Below are 19014 nucleotides of genomic sequence, written 5' to 3'. Positions count from 1 at the left end.
GGACCTGAACAAAGCCATCATTATGTGACGCCATGTTTACGACCTTTTGGCCCAAACCGAATTGAATATGGAAATCCTTCAAACTCAATTCCAATATTTTAATAGCTCAGGTTACGATTCGCCGTTGCACAATACAATGTTTATGCTTTTCAACTTATTATTTGAATGCAAAACCATGCAAATTATAAGACTTGGCGCTACAAACTTGGTACGTTAAGATTCTTATATATTATAATATTAAAAAATCATGACAATTAATAAAAAACATCAAGTTAAATACCTCTACAAACATGTAACGAGGAAACGTGACCAATGAGAGAAACTGAAGTTAAATATTAGTAAAAACTGGTCGAAGTCTACCTAAATCCATACCATGATTGCTAAATCCATACCAGCTTTGTAAATATCAGTATAGAGTGCGCGTTGAAATCTTTACGAAAGTCAACCTAGGCTTGTACTATGATATAACACTATCTCGCTTGTTCTGAATACATGTCTCGCTTTATAAACCACGTCTACAGAGGTTAACAAGCTAAGAGAGAAATGTATTGGGTATATTGATTTTTATCGATGTAACAGAGTAACGAAGTGAATGGTCGGTTCAACTTGCATTGGTTGCATTCCTAGTGGTTTCGATTAGAACGGTGTTCACTATGATTTTAGATTATATTCTTAACTACTAATAAGTATTTCAGGCCGAAACAGGTTTTCTATAAGTTTTTATTTAACCGTGTAAGCAAAATGGTGTTAGTAAAACGTGTAGGTAATATTGTAATGAGAGATGCGAGGGATTCTAAGTGTCGCATCCGCGAATGTAACCAGGTTCATGCTCAGATGAGAGAGAACGGTAACAGAGTGCTTATTAGAGGCGAAAAAACATTTTCACACATATGTAGTTATTGTATTCCACGCGACAAAATATTTCAAAATATTAATGAGGAGCAATTTATAATCTTTCATGAAGCCTGTCATAAATATTCCTCTCCTGTTCTTCAATTAAATATAAGATACACATGTTAATTGACGTCCTTGGAAAAAAGTCTGCGGTGAAGTTTGTTGCGCCTCTCCTTCTTCGCCCCACCGCTTTGGAAGTCGGTAGTAGATGTAGTTTTAAGTATTTTTTTTTATTAAGTGAAGTAAGCGAAGTGAAAGATAAACAGAAATGGCAGGGGATGGGGGAGAACTTTGCCCAGCAGTGGGACAATAAGGGTTAGCAAAAATAGTGATGTATATCATCCGCAGTCGAATAAAAAATTTTAAAGTTTAAATTGGCTTCATCGTCAATTTACTACATCGTGTAAGTGTCCTTACGGTTGTTAGTGTACCACAAACCTGAAGTTAGTGATTCTACGAGACCGATATGCCTTAGTAGGTATAGTCAACAGCAAATCAGGCTAGTCTGCATGAACCTCTATTGCGGGGTAATAGCGGCGAGTTTGCATTGAATTTGGGTAGGCTGATGTGGCTTTTGACTGTACCTTACCCTCGGTGAAGTCCAACTGGCACTTGGCCGTTTTTTATGATCATAATCCGGCATTAAATGAAAGCACTTGTAAGCCCCACTTTATAAAAAGTAGCAAGTACTCCAAACAATAATATGGAATACAAAAGAATCCTTATTTGTACTTAAAATACCATGCCCTTGCACGGTGTTATATCCCGATTAGCCTTTTGGTATTTTTATATGCGTAACATACATTTGTAGTTATTTGTATGGATGGGAAACTGGGAAGTTATTAAATGTGATACTTAGTTTTGGCATAGTAAAAGAATTTATTTAGAAATTAGACTTTCACATTCGATTATAATTGTGCTAGCAGCCCGCTCCGGCTTCGCTCGAGTAAAACCACGGGTAAAATTAACATTGACATTTATGCCAAATTTCAAGTAGATCAATAAAGATTTTCGTTATTTTTCATATAAACTTTACTCCCAATTTTTACCCCTTTAGGGGCGACTTTTGAAAATTCCTTTCTTATCTGAGCACTACATAATAATCTAAAGCTACTGCCCAAATTTCGCGTTTACCTATAGCTATAGTTTAGACTGGGCGTTGAGTAGTAAAAAACGCTTGTTCTTTTATATATATAGATATTCATACACTATATATTTGACTATACATGGATATGATATGATATGGATTGGATCATCATACATCGTCAATCCGATTCAACAGAGAATATAGATGTGATGTTATATCCTTATCCATCATCTGCCAACCCTTACCCCACTTCATGTTGGGTTGGTAAAAAAATATCATGACTAACCAGCATACTGTGAAAGCTTTGGCTTACAATTTACGACCGATCGCCGTCAGATGCCAATCCTCCTCGGGAACGCTGTGCTTGCATGGGATATTTGTGTTCTTTTCCCTTAGTCACCTCGTACGACATCCACAGGATGACAAGGAGTGATCTTATTCTAGGACGCCACACGCCACGTTGTATCTGTATGCATACTAATATAATAATATAATAAATATATATATAATAAATATTTGTATTTTTGTCTGTATTGAATAAATTGAAAAACGTTGAATGCGATTTTAATAAATTTTGGCACAGAGTAACAAAGGCTACTTTTTATTATGGCTTTACCCGAACGAAGTCGAGACGGGTCGCTAGTAATGCATATTTTTACTGCGGCAAATCAGTCCAACGCGACGCGAGGTAATTTAATATTTTTATGACGTAACAATTATACAATAAATAAAAATAAATATTCCCTTGGCGCCGTCACAACGCCTTTGCCTTTACCTCATTATTTTAAGTTACGAAAAAACACGTTGCCTATATCGATATAAGGTTTAAATCCCTTCGATTTAGTTATGTCGCTAGCTGTTTCGCTCACATATTCATAGTTCTTGTTGACACCACTCTCAATAAAATACTTATGAAATATGTAGTGTTCAGGGATATTTTTGTTGTCGTTTATATATATTTTGGAATAGACGACGCCATTTTGGTAAGTAAGTATTCCCATGGAATTAGTGGGTACCCGTAGTACCTACTAATTCCATGAGTACACCTAAGTTTGAAGGTTTTTTTTTAAGTTTTCGTGATTCTTTGTTATAATTTCTAACAAGTATTGTTTTTTTTATCGATATTTTGAAATAAATGAATGTATTGCGTGTTCATTACAACACAATTAATCATGAATACCTTAAATACTTTGTAACGTAGAAGTGATTTGTTAGAATCAAATATTTCGAGCTCTGAAATCCCGCTGTGAAGGACATGGCCGGTATCTCCTCTTTGTCAGGTTAGATGCCATCTTTTGAGTCTGTTTTGAGGATCAGTTATAAAGTTTAATTATCGTTATTAGAATTATTTGAATCTCTATCTTGCATGGTTCCGAACCTTACTTACCTATATTCATAAGTATTCGTGCAGCTAGAATAAAATATAATCTCTTATAAACTAGATGAATTGAAATGAATCATCGAAATCGATTTATCGATTGGCAATCCATGAACAGCTATACCTATTTGCTTAAATAAAAACAATCAATGTACGAAATTGCACGCTGACAGGCGTCGAAATGTTAAACCCTTACGGATAGTTAGGGTTTGCGTTGATGACATACTTACCTACTCACATTTAAAACCATAATTCAGTCATTAATGCCTATGTTGATTCGCTCCGATCATGGCCGAATACGTGTAGGAGCCATAAACTCGCCCAGCTCGGACAAACAAAAGACTGTTCTTATGAAATATTTTTTGAAACAAGTGCGATTGTTTACTGGAATGATTTCTGAGTATTAATTTAACCTTGAGACCTTAGTTTCGGGAAATAGCTGGATCAATACCTAAAGTTTATTTTTTATTTACGAAGAACGAAAGTGTAACTTGTAATAAGTATATACAATATATTAAACACTATATTAAAAAAAAGATTTTAAGATCATAACTCTTACTACATATCTTGGTACATTTTTGAGAAGAATAAGAAGATTTAGAAACACAACGTGCCTAAGGGTAAAGTAAACAATACTTAGTAACTTTTGCTTATGGTATTTTATGCTATGCAGAAAAGACATGAAGATAAATAGGTAACAGCTACCTACAAATACCTAACGTACAGACAGAAAACACATCATGTCTTGACACTATCGACACCAACAAACTGTCGCGTCTGCAGGCACCCATTTACATTTTGAAGACAAGAAACATTGTAGATTCCGTTTTAGAAATTGGAAAAAATGTAAAATTTGACGTGGTGTCGTGGCGACGGTCGGGCGGGTGCAACTCAACAAAAGCTCCAGACGCACTTGACTGTATTGTGTTGGCACAAAGCCTCTTTGATTCCTGGCATTGTGTGGCAGGACGGCAGGTAGCGGCGGCCGGAGACTGCACGGTCTACACCACATGAAGCTAAAAATTCATTGCAAATTCGCCTTTATCACCGCCAGCATAGAGGAATAGTCACTTGACGTGCGGTTGACTGTGTATACGCATCGTGCGCACTGACCGAACGCTAGATCTCAGAATATTTTTGTTTATCTGTTTTGATGAAAGTTGCTCAACTGTGGGCTAAGGAGCGTGGAGTGTCGATATACGGTCATCAGTTTGGTTCAAATAGTATGCCTCGTTTTTGATTTATGGAAATTTGAAATTAAAGTACTTAGTCAGTAGTAGAAATTTGTAAGTCTAGTTTATTATGAAGCTGCTGACTAGGTTGGCAGTTTTTGAGATGATACACAAAGAAATATTTCAAAAACCGCTTCGCTTATATAACTTTGTCATTATTATAAAAACTATACATATTAAAAATAAACAATTTTACAATGAAAAATTTGGATCGCTAGTACGGGACATGGCCCCGAGTAGCACGTGGCTACCTTTTAAAACTGTATAAAATGTGAACGGTAAGCTGATGATAATTTGTTGCTTCATTAATACGCAAATACGAGCATTTAGCAAATGACACTGTCAATACGTTTGGAATTTCCGAAATAAACAGGATTATAAGAATGATATAAATTAAAATCGTTAAACAACTGGTAGAATTTTAATCATCCTAATGTAAATAGCTGTTATTTTGTTATACAGCGCTATAAATGACATATTACACAAATTTAAATAAGAAAAAAAATTATTTAATTTATGATTTTCATGTCAATATCTTGCCACTGAATCTTCAACTTGTACTTGTTCCAAAAAAATTGAGACTTCAATATTTCTGATACTCAAAATCGTGAAATAAACTCAATAAGCAGCAATAATGTACTGGTATGTCCACATAAACATACAGATCGTGGTGATAGTTTTCATTGTCATTTTAAAATGCAGATTTACAGCTTGTTTTAAGATTTTTCGAAGAGTTTATTCAAATTCCTATGTATATTAATACAAAATTCACACTTAATAAAACATCGGATTGTCAAGTCGGTCTGTGAATTAATTAGTCACATTCCTTTTAGATTTTTACATGGTGCAATGAAACTGTAAAGTTAATTTATGTGTATCGAAGCCATATATACTATGCTGCAATCAGTTGTATGAAAACCGGTCAAGTGCGAGTGGGACTCGCCCACCGAGGGTTCCGTAAATTAGACTTTTTTTTGTTATGTATAAGGATTCTAGGATCACTTTAGGGTTTGTAGGCTTCGATTTATCTGAAATCGCAAAATATGCAACATTGACAATATTTAGGCGATGCAATAATAGGGTACCAAGTTGCCATCAAGATATTTTTTCCATATGTCAATAAATATATAAATTTAGTTACATATATGTGTCCCCATTATGGGTCAAATCTTGTTTAATAATTATATAGCAATTCTGACTCGAAAAGAAAAAGATAGGAGAGCTTATCCCGACCATCAGAAACAGACAGAATCTCCTATAGATTTACACACAGAACAGCATGAAATGCATAAAAATATTATTCCTGATAACTAAACATAGAAATTTAATGATGGCGGAGGTCTATAAAAGTAAGTTGTAGTAAAAAAAACGCATTCTTGGGTTACAGTCTGAGTTGTATCCAACTGTGAGGGGGTTGTGATTCGGACTAAGTGATATACAACCTTCCTCTACAATCGGTAATATTATATTTTGGACCTTAAACCATCATAATAACACCCAATGTCGTTTAATAAGCACGTGGACGATAGTTGTAATAAAGGATATATTCAGTGCTAATAAACGTGCGGTTGGCTCATCTGCCACCAATGTATTTTCGTGGTAATCGTATCGATATATCATTTGATATCATTCTATCGATATCGATCTATCATAACGATTAGAGCTATTAATATTTTGGTTTCTTTTGTTTAAAAAAAACTTTTTTTTACTAAACAATATTGTTTTGCGTTCCGTTGTAGAGGATTTATGAATATGAGTATGTGTAGCTACTGAAAAATTAGATAAATGATATTTATAAAATAAAATCAATAATTGTTCATTGTTTTTATATTAGGCAGTTTCAAGATATTATTTCTATAATTTAAGATTTCAAATAATTCCTTAGGTAATCTAAGTTTTTCTGAGTCTTACGAAGCCAACACTGAAATATTACAAAACTTGTCTAAACAGCTAGGTAACAAATTTAACAAAATATGTAAAACCACCGTGTAACTGTATGCACGGAGCAGGAAGGTTCACCGGGCCGACAGTCGTAGATAGATAACGCTCACAATGCCTGCTGAGGATTCACCAAAATGTTTAAAATTAGTCTTATTATCTCTTAAAATATTCGAAGCGAACAAAACGCCCGTCGAGCTCGTACAGAATGCGTTGCAGCCCCGAGATATGCATCCAGTTGCATGTGATTCCAAGGAACAATTCACATGGTAATGTGAAGTATTCTGAGCATCTCGCCATGTTTGCCTTAGGGCTCACGGCCGCCGAACACAGATTATTTCGGAAAAACGATCCCTATGAATTTTAAAACAAAAGATTTATAATAACTGCCTCGAATGAAACAAAAACTCGTCGCGTCCCTGTGATATTACTGATATTTGTTGTCAGTTACAGGCTCGCTTTAAATCTCGTCTGCCGTCTTCCATCATATTAAAGATCGCGTGTGAGAGATAGAGGTGTATTCAGCTCAAAAATTATAATAATTCAGACAGATGCACTTTTGACATACGAATCGATCGAACAAAGGAGCTGGTTGTATTCACACCGGGACAAAAGGCGTTTTTTGCGTTTTGAGATCCCGAGTGGAATCTAAACGCGAATCCCGCTTGCGTTGGAGCGACGGGAGGTTTTTAACTCGTCTGGCAGATTATTTGCTGTTTTAATAATTACTTCAATTATTTTCATGTTTAAATGTAACAATGATATTTACGTATACTTTTACATGTGTCGGTTACACATGTAAAAGTAGCTAAGACAATGAAAACGTGTACCTTTATTCCACTGTGTAGCGCCGTAGCGCCGCTATATTTAGTACCTACTAAGTATTCAAATGTATTTGGAATGGCTTTATGAACAGTCACGGTTAAGTTTAGAGTCATCCTAAATTATACGGATAATATAAGAGCTACATTATAGTGGGATAAAATTGGTTTAATAACATAAGGGATATTGTGTCCAGAAATACCTAAATGTTTGACATAACAGCGGCTGATCTTCTTCTAGGATAACAGCATTGTGCATACTATAAATCTAAGTTGTGGCAACCTCTCAAACTTGTATTTCATTGAGCGTTACAAGAAAGTGTTAACCAGCAACCACAAAGCGCATGTATGTGGCCGTCCGACGAAAACCAATAAATCTTTCAAATAAAAACTGCTATGCTACAGGGCTGGCCGAACGGAATGGACGATTAAAATCAAAAATAAACTACTACACGGCCTCCTTTTGTCTTACTCGTGTCTACGACAGGCTTTTATCTTTTGAACGCCGTGGCTCGATCCTTTTATAATAAAAAAAACTCAAAAGTGGCGCGCGCAGGTAATGTCGGCCATTTTGTTTCACCTTTTTGTTGTTATTCTTTTTCAATAATCCGCATGTTTTATAGCTTGTTAGGCAGTTTGTTACTTGCTGCAAGATACTAATTAATTCAGGTAACACCAGTAGCAGGAAATGTTTATTACGAAAGAACGAGTTTTTTTTAAATATTTAGTAACTGATTTAACCTGACGCTGTATTAAATTTGTAACAGCATTACGTTAGCTGTCAACTTCACATAATTATGGATTTCTTAGGACTAACTTTTAAGAACATATACCCTATTAATTCAATTCCTCGACCGACCTCGAGACGACCTCGGTGGCGCAGTGGTAAAGTTCTTGCCACTGAACCGAAAGGTCCCAGGTTCGATCCCCGGTCGGGTCATGATGGAAAATGATCTTTTTCTGATTGGCCCCGGTCTTCGATGTTTATCTATATATGTATTTGTTATAAAATATGGTATCGTTGAGTTAGTATCCCATAACACGAAGTCTTGAACTTACTTTGGGGCTAACTCAATCTGTGTGATTTGTCCTAATATATTTATTAAATAAATTCATAATTTCCTAATTATTTGATGAAATAGAAAATTTCAATTAAGTTTAGATTTTGATCTTGGCGTAGGCAGGTAATTATATTTTTCTAGAAGGAACCTATTGGTGGCTACTCAGTAATGGTTTTATATACTTAAATGTAGGTTTATAGCTGCGCTTCAAGTAATTTTATACATAAACTATTTGCACATTTAATTGCAACCGAGTCGTTTTCCTGCGTAGCTTGTATGTTTACCTCCATCCATTCATGCGCAATCAAATAACTCATTAATAGAATATTTCTTAGATCTCGTACTGAATAAAAATAAGGCAATAATGATTTATCAATGGAAATTGCACGAATACAGATACAGTACAAAGTCTTTATTCCTTACGAGGCATGTTTAGCTGTAGGTATGGCCTATCGACTGTGGGAAGAATCAGTTTATAGTCCTTTCCTGGGATCGACTTTTACAACCTGCACTGGAGGAGAAGCAGCTGGCACATACTATGTTTTAATTTCGCTCCCAGAACAGAATGAAAGAAATTACACGAATAAATTTATTAGAATAGATATTAACAACAAAATGTACTAAAAACAACCTCAGGTGTCAGTAGTTCCCGCACAACAGAACAGGTCTTGTGGAAAATTCACGCGCGCGAAGTTGTGGTCAAAGGTTGGAATAGACACATGTTCAGTTCTAATGATATTTTTATTAAGAAACAAAACTAGCTAAAGCAAACTAACTATCTGTGGATCCACACGCGTGAATATTACTTTTTTCGGGATACTTAAAAGGTAGCCTATATCCAAAATTTTTAGGGAGATTGGTTGAGTTATTAGAGATAATAAATCGTGAATAATATTGTTTGTTTATAACATCAAATAAATAGAAAACTAAAATTAAAAACTAAATTTATTGGAAGTTACGAGGCGTGATGTTTGTTAGCAATCTCCGAGATAGTCCAGCATTTTCCCCGGCTCGGCCATTACGGCTCGCCTCTGTACATGGTGGTTAACATTTAATTTATTGGACCTCGTTTTACTATCATAGCTTGAGTGCAGTGCTCCGTCGCAGGCTTCGATATAAGGTGTATTTTTTGTGCACGTGTATTTGTATAAAGAAATGTTTGTAGTGATTTTTTATTTTTAGCGGGAATCTTAAAAATAACTGACATCAAAATAAGAGTCATGTCGTCTGTCATATGCATTCGATAAGTAGAGATATATTCTGAGAACAGCGTTAGGATTATTTTTACAAAAAGAAAAGGTTTTCTAAAATCCCATATATGGAACTAAATACAAAAAACATGTTTATATCAATTCTATAACCCAAAACGTATTTAGCTACAAAAAGTTATTCGCTACTTTCATTATAATATCCTTAGTCTGCGCTTATTACTACCACAGATTATATAATAATTCAAGTAATAAGTACCACGGAACCTTACCTATATGGACGAGTTCAACTCACATGTTGCTATACCTGAGCTCTTATTTTTAGTAATTCGGAGCGTGTAATTCTTTGTTGTATTAATAACAACAATATAAATACTTTTTGCCTGTGTTCCACGAGGATACCGAACTTTAATTTTTGTCACTGAAAACCAGTGGAGGCGCTGCACTTGAACTAAATAATACTAACATGAAACACAGTATCTACAGTTGTGTTAAATGTTATATAATGTACCTATATTCGTGTAAACATATTATTTAGACTTTATCATAAGCAAGTCTTTTCAAATATTTTACTCACTATCTATTTGTAAAGCTTCGTTTGCTAAATAAGCAAACAGTCTGGTGTGTACTGATACGTTATCAACGTTGCATCATCTGGGATAACGCAAGAAGCCTCTTGTAACCTCTGCCTGTATTTTATACAGTATTATTCCAGTCAACTAAATAGATTGCGTGAAAATAAAGACAATTCAAAATAAGAAATGTAGCGAAAATAATTTAAAAATACCTGTATTAACACTAATGTACAGTATTTTTATAAAATAGTAGAATAGTTGGATGTAAATACTAAGGATATGCACAGTTTCATTTCTTGACCTAAAAAATGATATGCGATTCATAGTATCTACTACAGACTAAGAAGTAGATTAGAAACAGATATAGGTATAATCCCAATGAAACCGAACTAAATTTTACCCAAGTAAAATAATGTTTATGTAATAAAACGTTCAGCCCAAGAAATGCAACCAACAGCCAGCCAGTACATAGCTTGAGACATAAACAAAAGCACTACGAGGTTAATAAATAATAATATTGTTTCAGCGCTGGATAAGCAATTATATGGAAAAAGAAGCACCTGACATTTATTTTCCAAAATAATTTGTGCGAATTTTTTTGAGCCAGCTAAAAATACTATTCAAAATATGTTGTTATGTATTACACAAATTCGAAAAAAATGTCTGTTACGTCTTTATTCCGTTTGACTGACGGTGAGTTCTCGTGACGGCGCCGGAGCTGAAGTCACGAGTTCAGTGGGGTTCTTAACCTAGGATAGAAATTAGCTAACTACATACCTCTGCAGTATGACTGCTAGAGAAAAAAGAGAAAAAAGTAAGCTTATGGAGCCACTTCTATCTGTACATTATTGAAGGATATTCTTTTTCAATCTCAGAGCTTTGGAAAGTACTTACTTATTTTGAAAGCGTTTTGATTATAAGTATGTAAAAATCCCAACTCTATTTATGATGTACTTGCAATAGGTAATAATGTTACAGAAAATATATAAAATGAGTGAAAATTACCATATAGAAACATCTACTAAGTCAAGGGACAAGGGAAGGGGGAACATAACAATCTCACGTAATTTACAAAGTATTTGCATAAATTGTTTATTCAAGTACAATTTGTTTTCTATCTATGAAAGATGTCAAGATAAATCAGCGTGTGTGCTCAATCAGTACTAATTTGAAGATATTTAAGGCACGGTAATTGAATGAGATCGCTAGTTTTCCTTGAAGCCTTTAGTGGACTCAAACAACATGGTGCAGTTAAATCTGTCGTGCATTTCAAGTAAGCTCTCCGAAGATATCATACAACATGCCTTCAAAATTAAAACGAATAGTGAAGATAGCGTGAATTATATAAAAGTGACCAGAGCTGCTCCGGCTGGCGAGGGCCTCATCGCTGCTGTCTATCGCATCGCGTGCCTAGGACAATACCATAAGACCTCCTTTATTGCAAAAGGTTTAGTCCAAGATAAACTGCTTAGAAAGTCCATTTTATGCTCAAAAATCTTCTTCCAAAGAGAGGCATACTTCTATACCAACATACTCCCGGCATTAACAGCAGTACAGAAGGCATTGGGAGCAAAAGAAAGTTTGCAAAATAATATTCCTATTTGCTATGGAAGTTACACAGATGGTGCAAATGACTACATTCTCTTGGAAGATCTGGCTGAAAACGGTTGTAAATCCTTGACAAACGAGCCGACTGAACAGGAGCGAGATACTACCTTAAAGGCTCTGGCTCATCTCCACGCTGTGTCAATGGCTTTGAGGGTTACGAAGCCTGAAATATTTAACTCAATTGCTACACAATTGCCTGAAGCATATTACAATGATATAAACAGAGATTGGTATGCAGCATATCTCAAAAATGCTATTGCGATTGACTTTGACGTGCTCGCTGAATTTGAAGATCCAAAGACCAGCGTCTATTACAAGAGATTTGAAAATTTAATTTCCAATGGTGTATATAAACAACTAATAGAACTGACGTCACATCGCGATGAACTTGCTGTATTCAATCACGGCGACGCCTGGACTCCCAATTTCCTCTGTTCCGAAGAACTAACCGTCGCAATAGATTTTCAAGCACTCAGATGCTCGTCTGTAGCATTAGATTTATCTTATTTTATAGTCCTATGCGGTAATTTGGTACAAACTAAGCAAGATTTTCAGAAGGCAGTAAAAATATATTATGACTTTTTGAAATACTATTTGCGCGATATGGGAATCGATGAAAACAAAGTATGTTCTTGGAATATTTTAAATGAAGAACTGAAGAAATATGGCAAATTTGGACTTTTGGCGGCCGTGACTTCAATACCTTTGTTAGTTAGTAAAAAATGTGATGTATTGGAGAAGTTCGAGGAGAAGTACGCGGGGTATGAGAGAATCCCCCTGGAAGAACTTTGGAAACTAACTCCAATTGAATCTCATGAACAGAAGAAATGGTTAGTGAATGTAGTACGAATTTCAGTAGACTTAGGTTTGATTTAAATAAATAAACTATACACAGCAAAACTAAAAATATATTTCTTTGGCTTTCAATAAGAACTGGTTTTATTTATATAATTATAGACATAGCACTGAAGCATTTTCGTTCGTAGCTTTATAGAAAGATGTCTGCAGTAAAGTACCTTTTTCAATTTTGCAAAATGATTTAGTTATTACGTCATTTTACTATTTAGAGCTAAATAACTTCTGACTTACATTCCAATTTTGAAGACAAATCCTCATATTCGTGGCCTATCTCGTTTTAAAATGAACGTCATTCCTCTTGTAGATAATAACAACGAAACAACGCGAAACTAGTCTGTCTCGCGAACCAATTTGTATAGAAATTCCACTCAAAAACACCTGTATCTCGGTATAGATAAGCTTTTGAATGAGTCGGCAGAATATAGGAATGTTCTTGAGATGAAAAACACGGAGAGCGTAGAAGTAAGGATGGCCCATTCTCCCCACAATCGTTGGCTAATCTTTTCGCCTATACGAGTGTCCAAATACCTGTACACGGGCTGACTTGATGGCAGCCATCGAAGTGGCTCGGTTCTGGCAAGAATATATTTAGCACTCAATAGAGCGTTGTAGTATAGGTCGTGTCGTATAGGGAGGTGAAATCAATGGCTGAGGACAGAATTAGATGGAAAATGCTCCACTGACAAGAACAATGTTCTTAAATTAATTGATGAGAGCGTTGTAGATTTGCCATCGACACGCAAAGAAGAATGGTCCAGAACAGATATGGTTGGCGTATACGGAAGGAGGCCGATACGCAGCAGTCGGTCAAGGAAGATAGCAGATGATGATGTAGAAGTAAGTATCATATGCCTAAGCTATAATATCTACCTAAGCGCGCCGAGGTGTTATCCGTTATATCAAATGTAGAGCCCCGAGAGTCAGGAGGCTCTAAACAATGTGAGTATACTAGTCGCGCTTCACTTCGTGAGGTGCGACGTCGAAGCACATTTGGATTGCGGAGATCGGTGCATACGGTTTAACGGGTATGTTACAAATTTCGTAATGTAAATTAATGTAGTGTACGCACTACATTAATTTATACTACATTACTTATTCATGCAACCATTTGATCACTGACCCTTTCACATCTGTTGATTGCAATTATCAAATATTTTTTATTCATATCAAAAGTTACTGGACACGTGCACAATGTAACAACTAAATTAAATTATCGTAATATTTTGTACGAGTACATTGTACGGAACTATATTTCTCTACTCTGGGTATTCTGTGCTAGACTCGTGACTTCGAAAGGGTCGAAAACTAATTATCATGGCGATGGATGAGTGTTAGCCGACATAAGTCCAAATGGTCGAATTGGTTCGTGCCCGCTCAATAGACATACCGGTACATACAAGGTACATATACAACATCACATCTCGAACATTCCATTTTTGTGTACGTGTGTAGGTACATTTTTTGTGCACTACCCAAATAACGTACACTGTACGTACAGTCAATGAAGACTCGGCGATCCAATTTTTACGAAATAGGTAATTCGAAAAATATATGCTCTCTCATCATATATGCTGTGGCTAACGCCGATAGTACTATAGTGAGCGTAAGAATTCAAACTTGATTGATAGGTATTTTTGTTAGGGATTTTTGTTTATGGTTTATTAGCGATTTTGGCAATTAATCGAAAGTCAGTATCAGTTTACGTCAGCATAATTGTCTAAACCTTTCTGACCGAAATCAAGCGAAATTAAAAATTGGTTAATTACTCCCTTGCTTACACAAGTTTAATGTACTAATTGAATCTTGACGTTTTATTAATAATGAATCGATTCAGCATGCTATATTCTAGGCTTTTAGATTTGTTGTTGTTTATAGGTCTCAACATTTCGAACGGTTCCCATAAATTTGAATCTGTTGGTACCTATATTTTGTAAAGTAAATCTAATATTTTATCGTTTCAATAAAATAAGTACTACAATTTAAAATTATTCATATTTATGAGTAGAAAACAGTTTTATCTTTTTGTATAGCCGAGTGGCCGGTAGAGGCCGATAGATGTAGATCCTCTAAGTAGGTACACACAATGGAAAATAGCTGCTATATTGCAGTGAATTTGATTAGGTCAATGTGCGGTTGACAGTATTTACATTTATTTGTTAACACGATTGTTAGAATAGAAAGCATGTAAAAAGCGTCAATTAGGTATTATTTGCTAACGAGCTACACAATTAGGTGCCACTTGTTTTGTCATGTACAGTCAACAGCACATCAAGTTACCCTGCATGTAAACCGCTATGTCGCGGTAATAGCGGCGGGTTTGCAATGGATTTGGGTAGGTCGATGTGCTGTTGACTATCCTTGATGTGACGAATTGTATTAACAAATGTCGGGTGAGTGGCCGAGTTTATCAATTATCGTTTTGAACACGGCTTGTTTTTTATACGATAGGAATATTAATACCAAGTTGGTACTAAGACAAGGGTGAGTTGTGCCAGCATTGACTTTAACCTTCGCGCCGCTGACGTTTAGACAAAATGGCGTACTTTGCTTTTTTCTTCGCAAAGTCAACGTCAAAGTTGACTGGTGCAACTTACCCTTAAATTTAGGTATACCGATGATCAAATAAAATATTATAATTATATAAATACTATAATGTTTGTTAAATCTGTGCTAGTAGTGTAATCTAATAATATTAAATGTCAAATCCCATCAAAGCAGCACCTCTAGCCAATACAAAAAGTAAGTATTCGATAGAGGGGCCGCTGACAACAAAAATAATGGCCTTACTGATATTATAAAATATGGTATCGTTGTGTTAATATCCCATAGTCTCGAACTTACTTTCGTCCATTATATATTTATTTATTTACCCGAAATGCTAAAAACGACTTGAGCAAAAGACGCGCGGAATGCGCAAAACAACATTAACATAGCCACGCTTTATAATTCAGGTCGCATCGCGTCAGTTTCCATAAAGCGCCATTAAATTCGCGAAAAACCTTCGCATTGTCGTATGCAGGATGCTTGGACAAAAATATGTGACAATGTAGTGTTTGTTGAGTTAGTGACAGAGTTAAATGGAAGGAGTTAACATACCCTGTGATGACCGCACATGAGTGGGAAAACAACAAGAAAAAGACGAAGTTACTAGGCTTATACTTAGTGAACTATATCAAAGTGATCTCAAAATCAGAATTGCCACTCAAAAATTGCATTTTAATAATGAAGCACATGTTGAATGAATGCACTGTGCACTGCGCAGATGAGAGGACTTAGGACTGTGTCAATTTTTTAAACTGTGCTTCCTAGTTGTTAGGTTTTTAACATTTATAAGTAGGAGAAATATATTATTAATAGCTCATTTCGTATAAGTGGAGATTGTTTTAATGAAGTCAATTTAATGCAATCATACACTAAATTTCGTTGTTTCTGCTAACAGCGCGCGCACCCTTGGCTCCGACGCTCTATGATTGTGGAAGAAACCGGGAAAATGCTCAGAAAGAAAAATAGTGCACAGTACATTGTCGCTGGTTTTCTCTTATGCCAACTCCACACTGTCGCCGAACTCAGACACATGCCGACGTGAATGCGTGAACATTGCGTAGTTAGTATGAATGTTTTTATTTAGCACAATGAAAAATCAGCTATGTATACAGAACCCGCCAAAGTTTGACAAAACAGTGTGGAGCCGGCTTAGTTTCTCATATTAACTGGATTAATAATAATAATATAAGGTGTGGTAAAATGGTAACTCTGGCCGGCTTCGCACACGTGACACGTGTGTTATAAAAAATATTCATGTATTGCAATAAACCAAACATAAAAAAGTTTTAATTAAAATCTTTGACAGGGGAAATATATTTCTTCTATCTATGATTATCATGGAGATGACCATAACACTTACACAATATTATATAAATATATATCGTAATATTAAATTCAATCTTGAGTGAGGGTTAACAGGTAAATCAGTGTTTTAATTTAAAAAATCCGTTAAGAGCAGTTTTAAAGAAACCAATTACAAACAAAAATACAAAAATTGCTCGTTTAAAGTAGTTATAAGACAATACAGGGCAAAAGGTAGAGGGCAATGACAGGTTCAACGTTGTATGTATTCGTTTGTCACTCGCTAACCGTCTGAACCGACAACTTTTGACAAACAGACGGACAATAATATCCCTTCATTAGAATGTGTAAACTATTGAGGGTTAACCCCTCAATAGTAACTAATACTTATGGGTAAACGATAAATCGTTTACCCATAAGCTATACATTATATACTCGTAAAACTAACAGATACACTAGTTATCCTACTAATTAGAAATGCGAAAGTTTGTGAGGATGTATGTGTGTATGTTTGTTACTCTTTGGTACTCTGGACAGATTGTTATGAAATTTGGTACATAGGTAGAAAATAACCTGGAGTAACATATTACTTTTTATCCCGAAATTCACACCTGAGCGAAGCTCCGGGCTCTACTGCTGACGTTGATGCTCACTGTGGACAAACCTCCGTGGTTTTTGTCAGTGTTCTTATATTATGTACTATAATATATTTGTACTTTATATGTGAAATAATAAAAAAAAAAGTTATTATAAATTCAATTTAAAATTCCTGTTGGACAACCTTGACTTTTGGATTGAAACGTGTGACAATTCTGACACCTAGTTTTCCCCAAAATTATATAAATGAACATACAGTATTTTCCCGGAGCTTCGTATGACCCACTCCTGAAATGTTGGACGGCTACATGGAAAACGATACTTTGGCAACGCAGTGGGAACATCGAATAGAAAAAAAAAAACTAATTAAAATTCCGAAGCATTTTATATTCAAGTGGGGCGATATAATACTTTTTCCAATTATTAATTTTGCATTAGTTAAGTATATACCGCTAATTGGATTGCATTCCTTGACATACCTATTTTATGTTACACAACATTTTCTAGATGTATATATATATATATATATATATATATATATATATATATATATATATATATATATATATATTTGAGAATGCATGTAATAAAAAGTTTAGATTTAAATACCACTTACGAAAAATTTTAAATACCACTATTGTGTATAATCTCCAAAATTGGAGCACTTTACCGTGTCTTCCTTTGCCATTACGCGTTGTAAGCCAGGGTCCGCTTTATACTTTTTCTTCTCCACTTATGATCGTGGGCATTCTCAAGTGTTGTGAATCCTATCTAATAGTAGGAGTTCGGTTGTTTGTCCGGTTGACCGGACTAGGGCAACTTTTGGGTAGCAGTCCTGTCCTAACGTTCATTTTTTTGTGTAACGATTAGTAAAATTATCTTTTCATCTACCGTCTAATTCAAGCAGGTTTTTCTTCCTTGAAAATTCTCAGAATCACAAGCCTCATTTAAGTGTATAAAAAAAGAAATGAAATCGGAATATGGTAATCAATCGGAATTGGGTAATTATTAATAATTTTACATGCCCATTAAGAGACGCGACGTGGCTCTCTGAGTACAAAAAAGGACGAGAGTAGAACCTTTTAACAACTGTCAGATGCTTCTAACCCAAGATAACGCGAGAACATAAAAAAACTGGGTCCATTTTGTAAACAGGTTGTAAACGACTCGTATCTGTTAGCGGCCGAAAATTGTGGAACATGTAAAGTCACATATAAAATATTACCTTTTAATGTTTCATGGAATCATGCGTGCAAACATACGTAAAATGATTCAATTTTCATTAATACGTATAACAGTATAGCAACTTTGTTTGCGTACGCAGTTTCAAAAAGTAATACATTCTTTTACATGAACCATGTCTTCAATTGAACAACGTAGAAGAGTTTTAACTTATCACTAGAAGATAATACTATAAAATACATTTTGGATAGCTTAGTCGACCAAAGCACGCATGGAAATTTTAGCAAATTAGCAATGAGAAAACCATGTTTGAAATTACATTTAATTCATTAAAATCTGCATACAACAATTTAACGAAGAGGCCCGGTTTTTATGTCAAACTATTGAATATTGTACAAGTTTTAAGATTTTTTCTTGTCACTATCGTCGGCAAATGAGGACAGTGGGACAGATTGGAACAATCCCTTCCTGGCCATTTCATCAGCCCAATCTTCAATTTCGGCTTTGCTGTAAAATGTAATTTATTGTAATAATAATTTGTTTGGCTGAAATAAATTACATAAAATACTAGCTGCGTCCTGGAGGTCCGCTCCGGTGGGACTTTCGGGATAAAAAGTACCCTATGGGTATTCCAGGTTATATTCTACCCGTGTAGTACCACATTTCTTAACAATCGGTATTTTGCGTAAAAGAAAAACAAACATATACACATAAATAACACACAAACTT

The 19014-nt window shown here is 35.2% G+C and overlaps 2 protein-coding genes across 2 annotated transcripts in view; one reads left to right on the top strand and one right to left on the bottom strand.

The window, feature by feature from the left end:
• Egfr (Epidermal growth factor receptor) overlaps positions 1 to 19014 on the bottom strand; it is a 101443-nt gene that overhangs the window by 20971 nt on the left and 61458 nt on the right. The window lies entirely within an intron of this gene.
• LOC128683351 (uncharacterized) lies at positions 11388 to 12715 on the top strand. The gene has a single exon (XM_053768891.2). It carries the CDS (start codon positions 11437 to 11439, stop codon positions 12676 to 12678), a length of 1242 nt encoding a protein of 413 aa, XP_053624866.1. The 5' UTR covers positions 11388 to 11436; the 3' UTR covers positions 12679 to 12715.

This window comes from Plodia interpunctella, chromosome Z, assembly GCF_027563975.2.
Source record: "Plodia interpunctella isolate USDA-ARS_2022_Savannah chromosome Z, ilPloInte3.2, whole genome shotgun sequence".
NCBI lineage: Eukaryota > Metazoa > Arthropoda > Insecta > Lepidoptera > Pyralidae > Plodia > Plodia interpunctella.
The sequence above is the reverse complement of the archived record's forward strand: the minus strand, read 5'-3'. Positions and strand labels throughout refer to the sequence as shown.

What these genes read in the sequence shown, in the direction of transcription:
- LOC128683351 (XM_053768891.2), top strand. Translation starts at nt 11,437, where the DNA reads ATGGTGCAGTTAAATCTGTCGTGCATTTCAAGTAAGCTCTCCGAAGAT.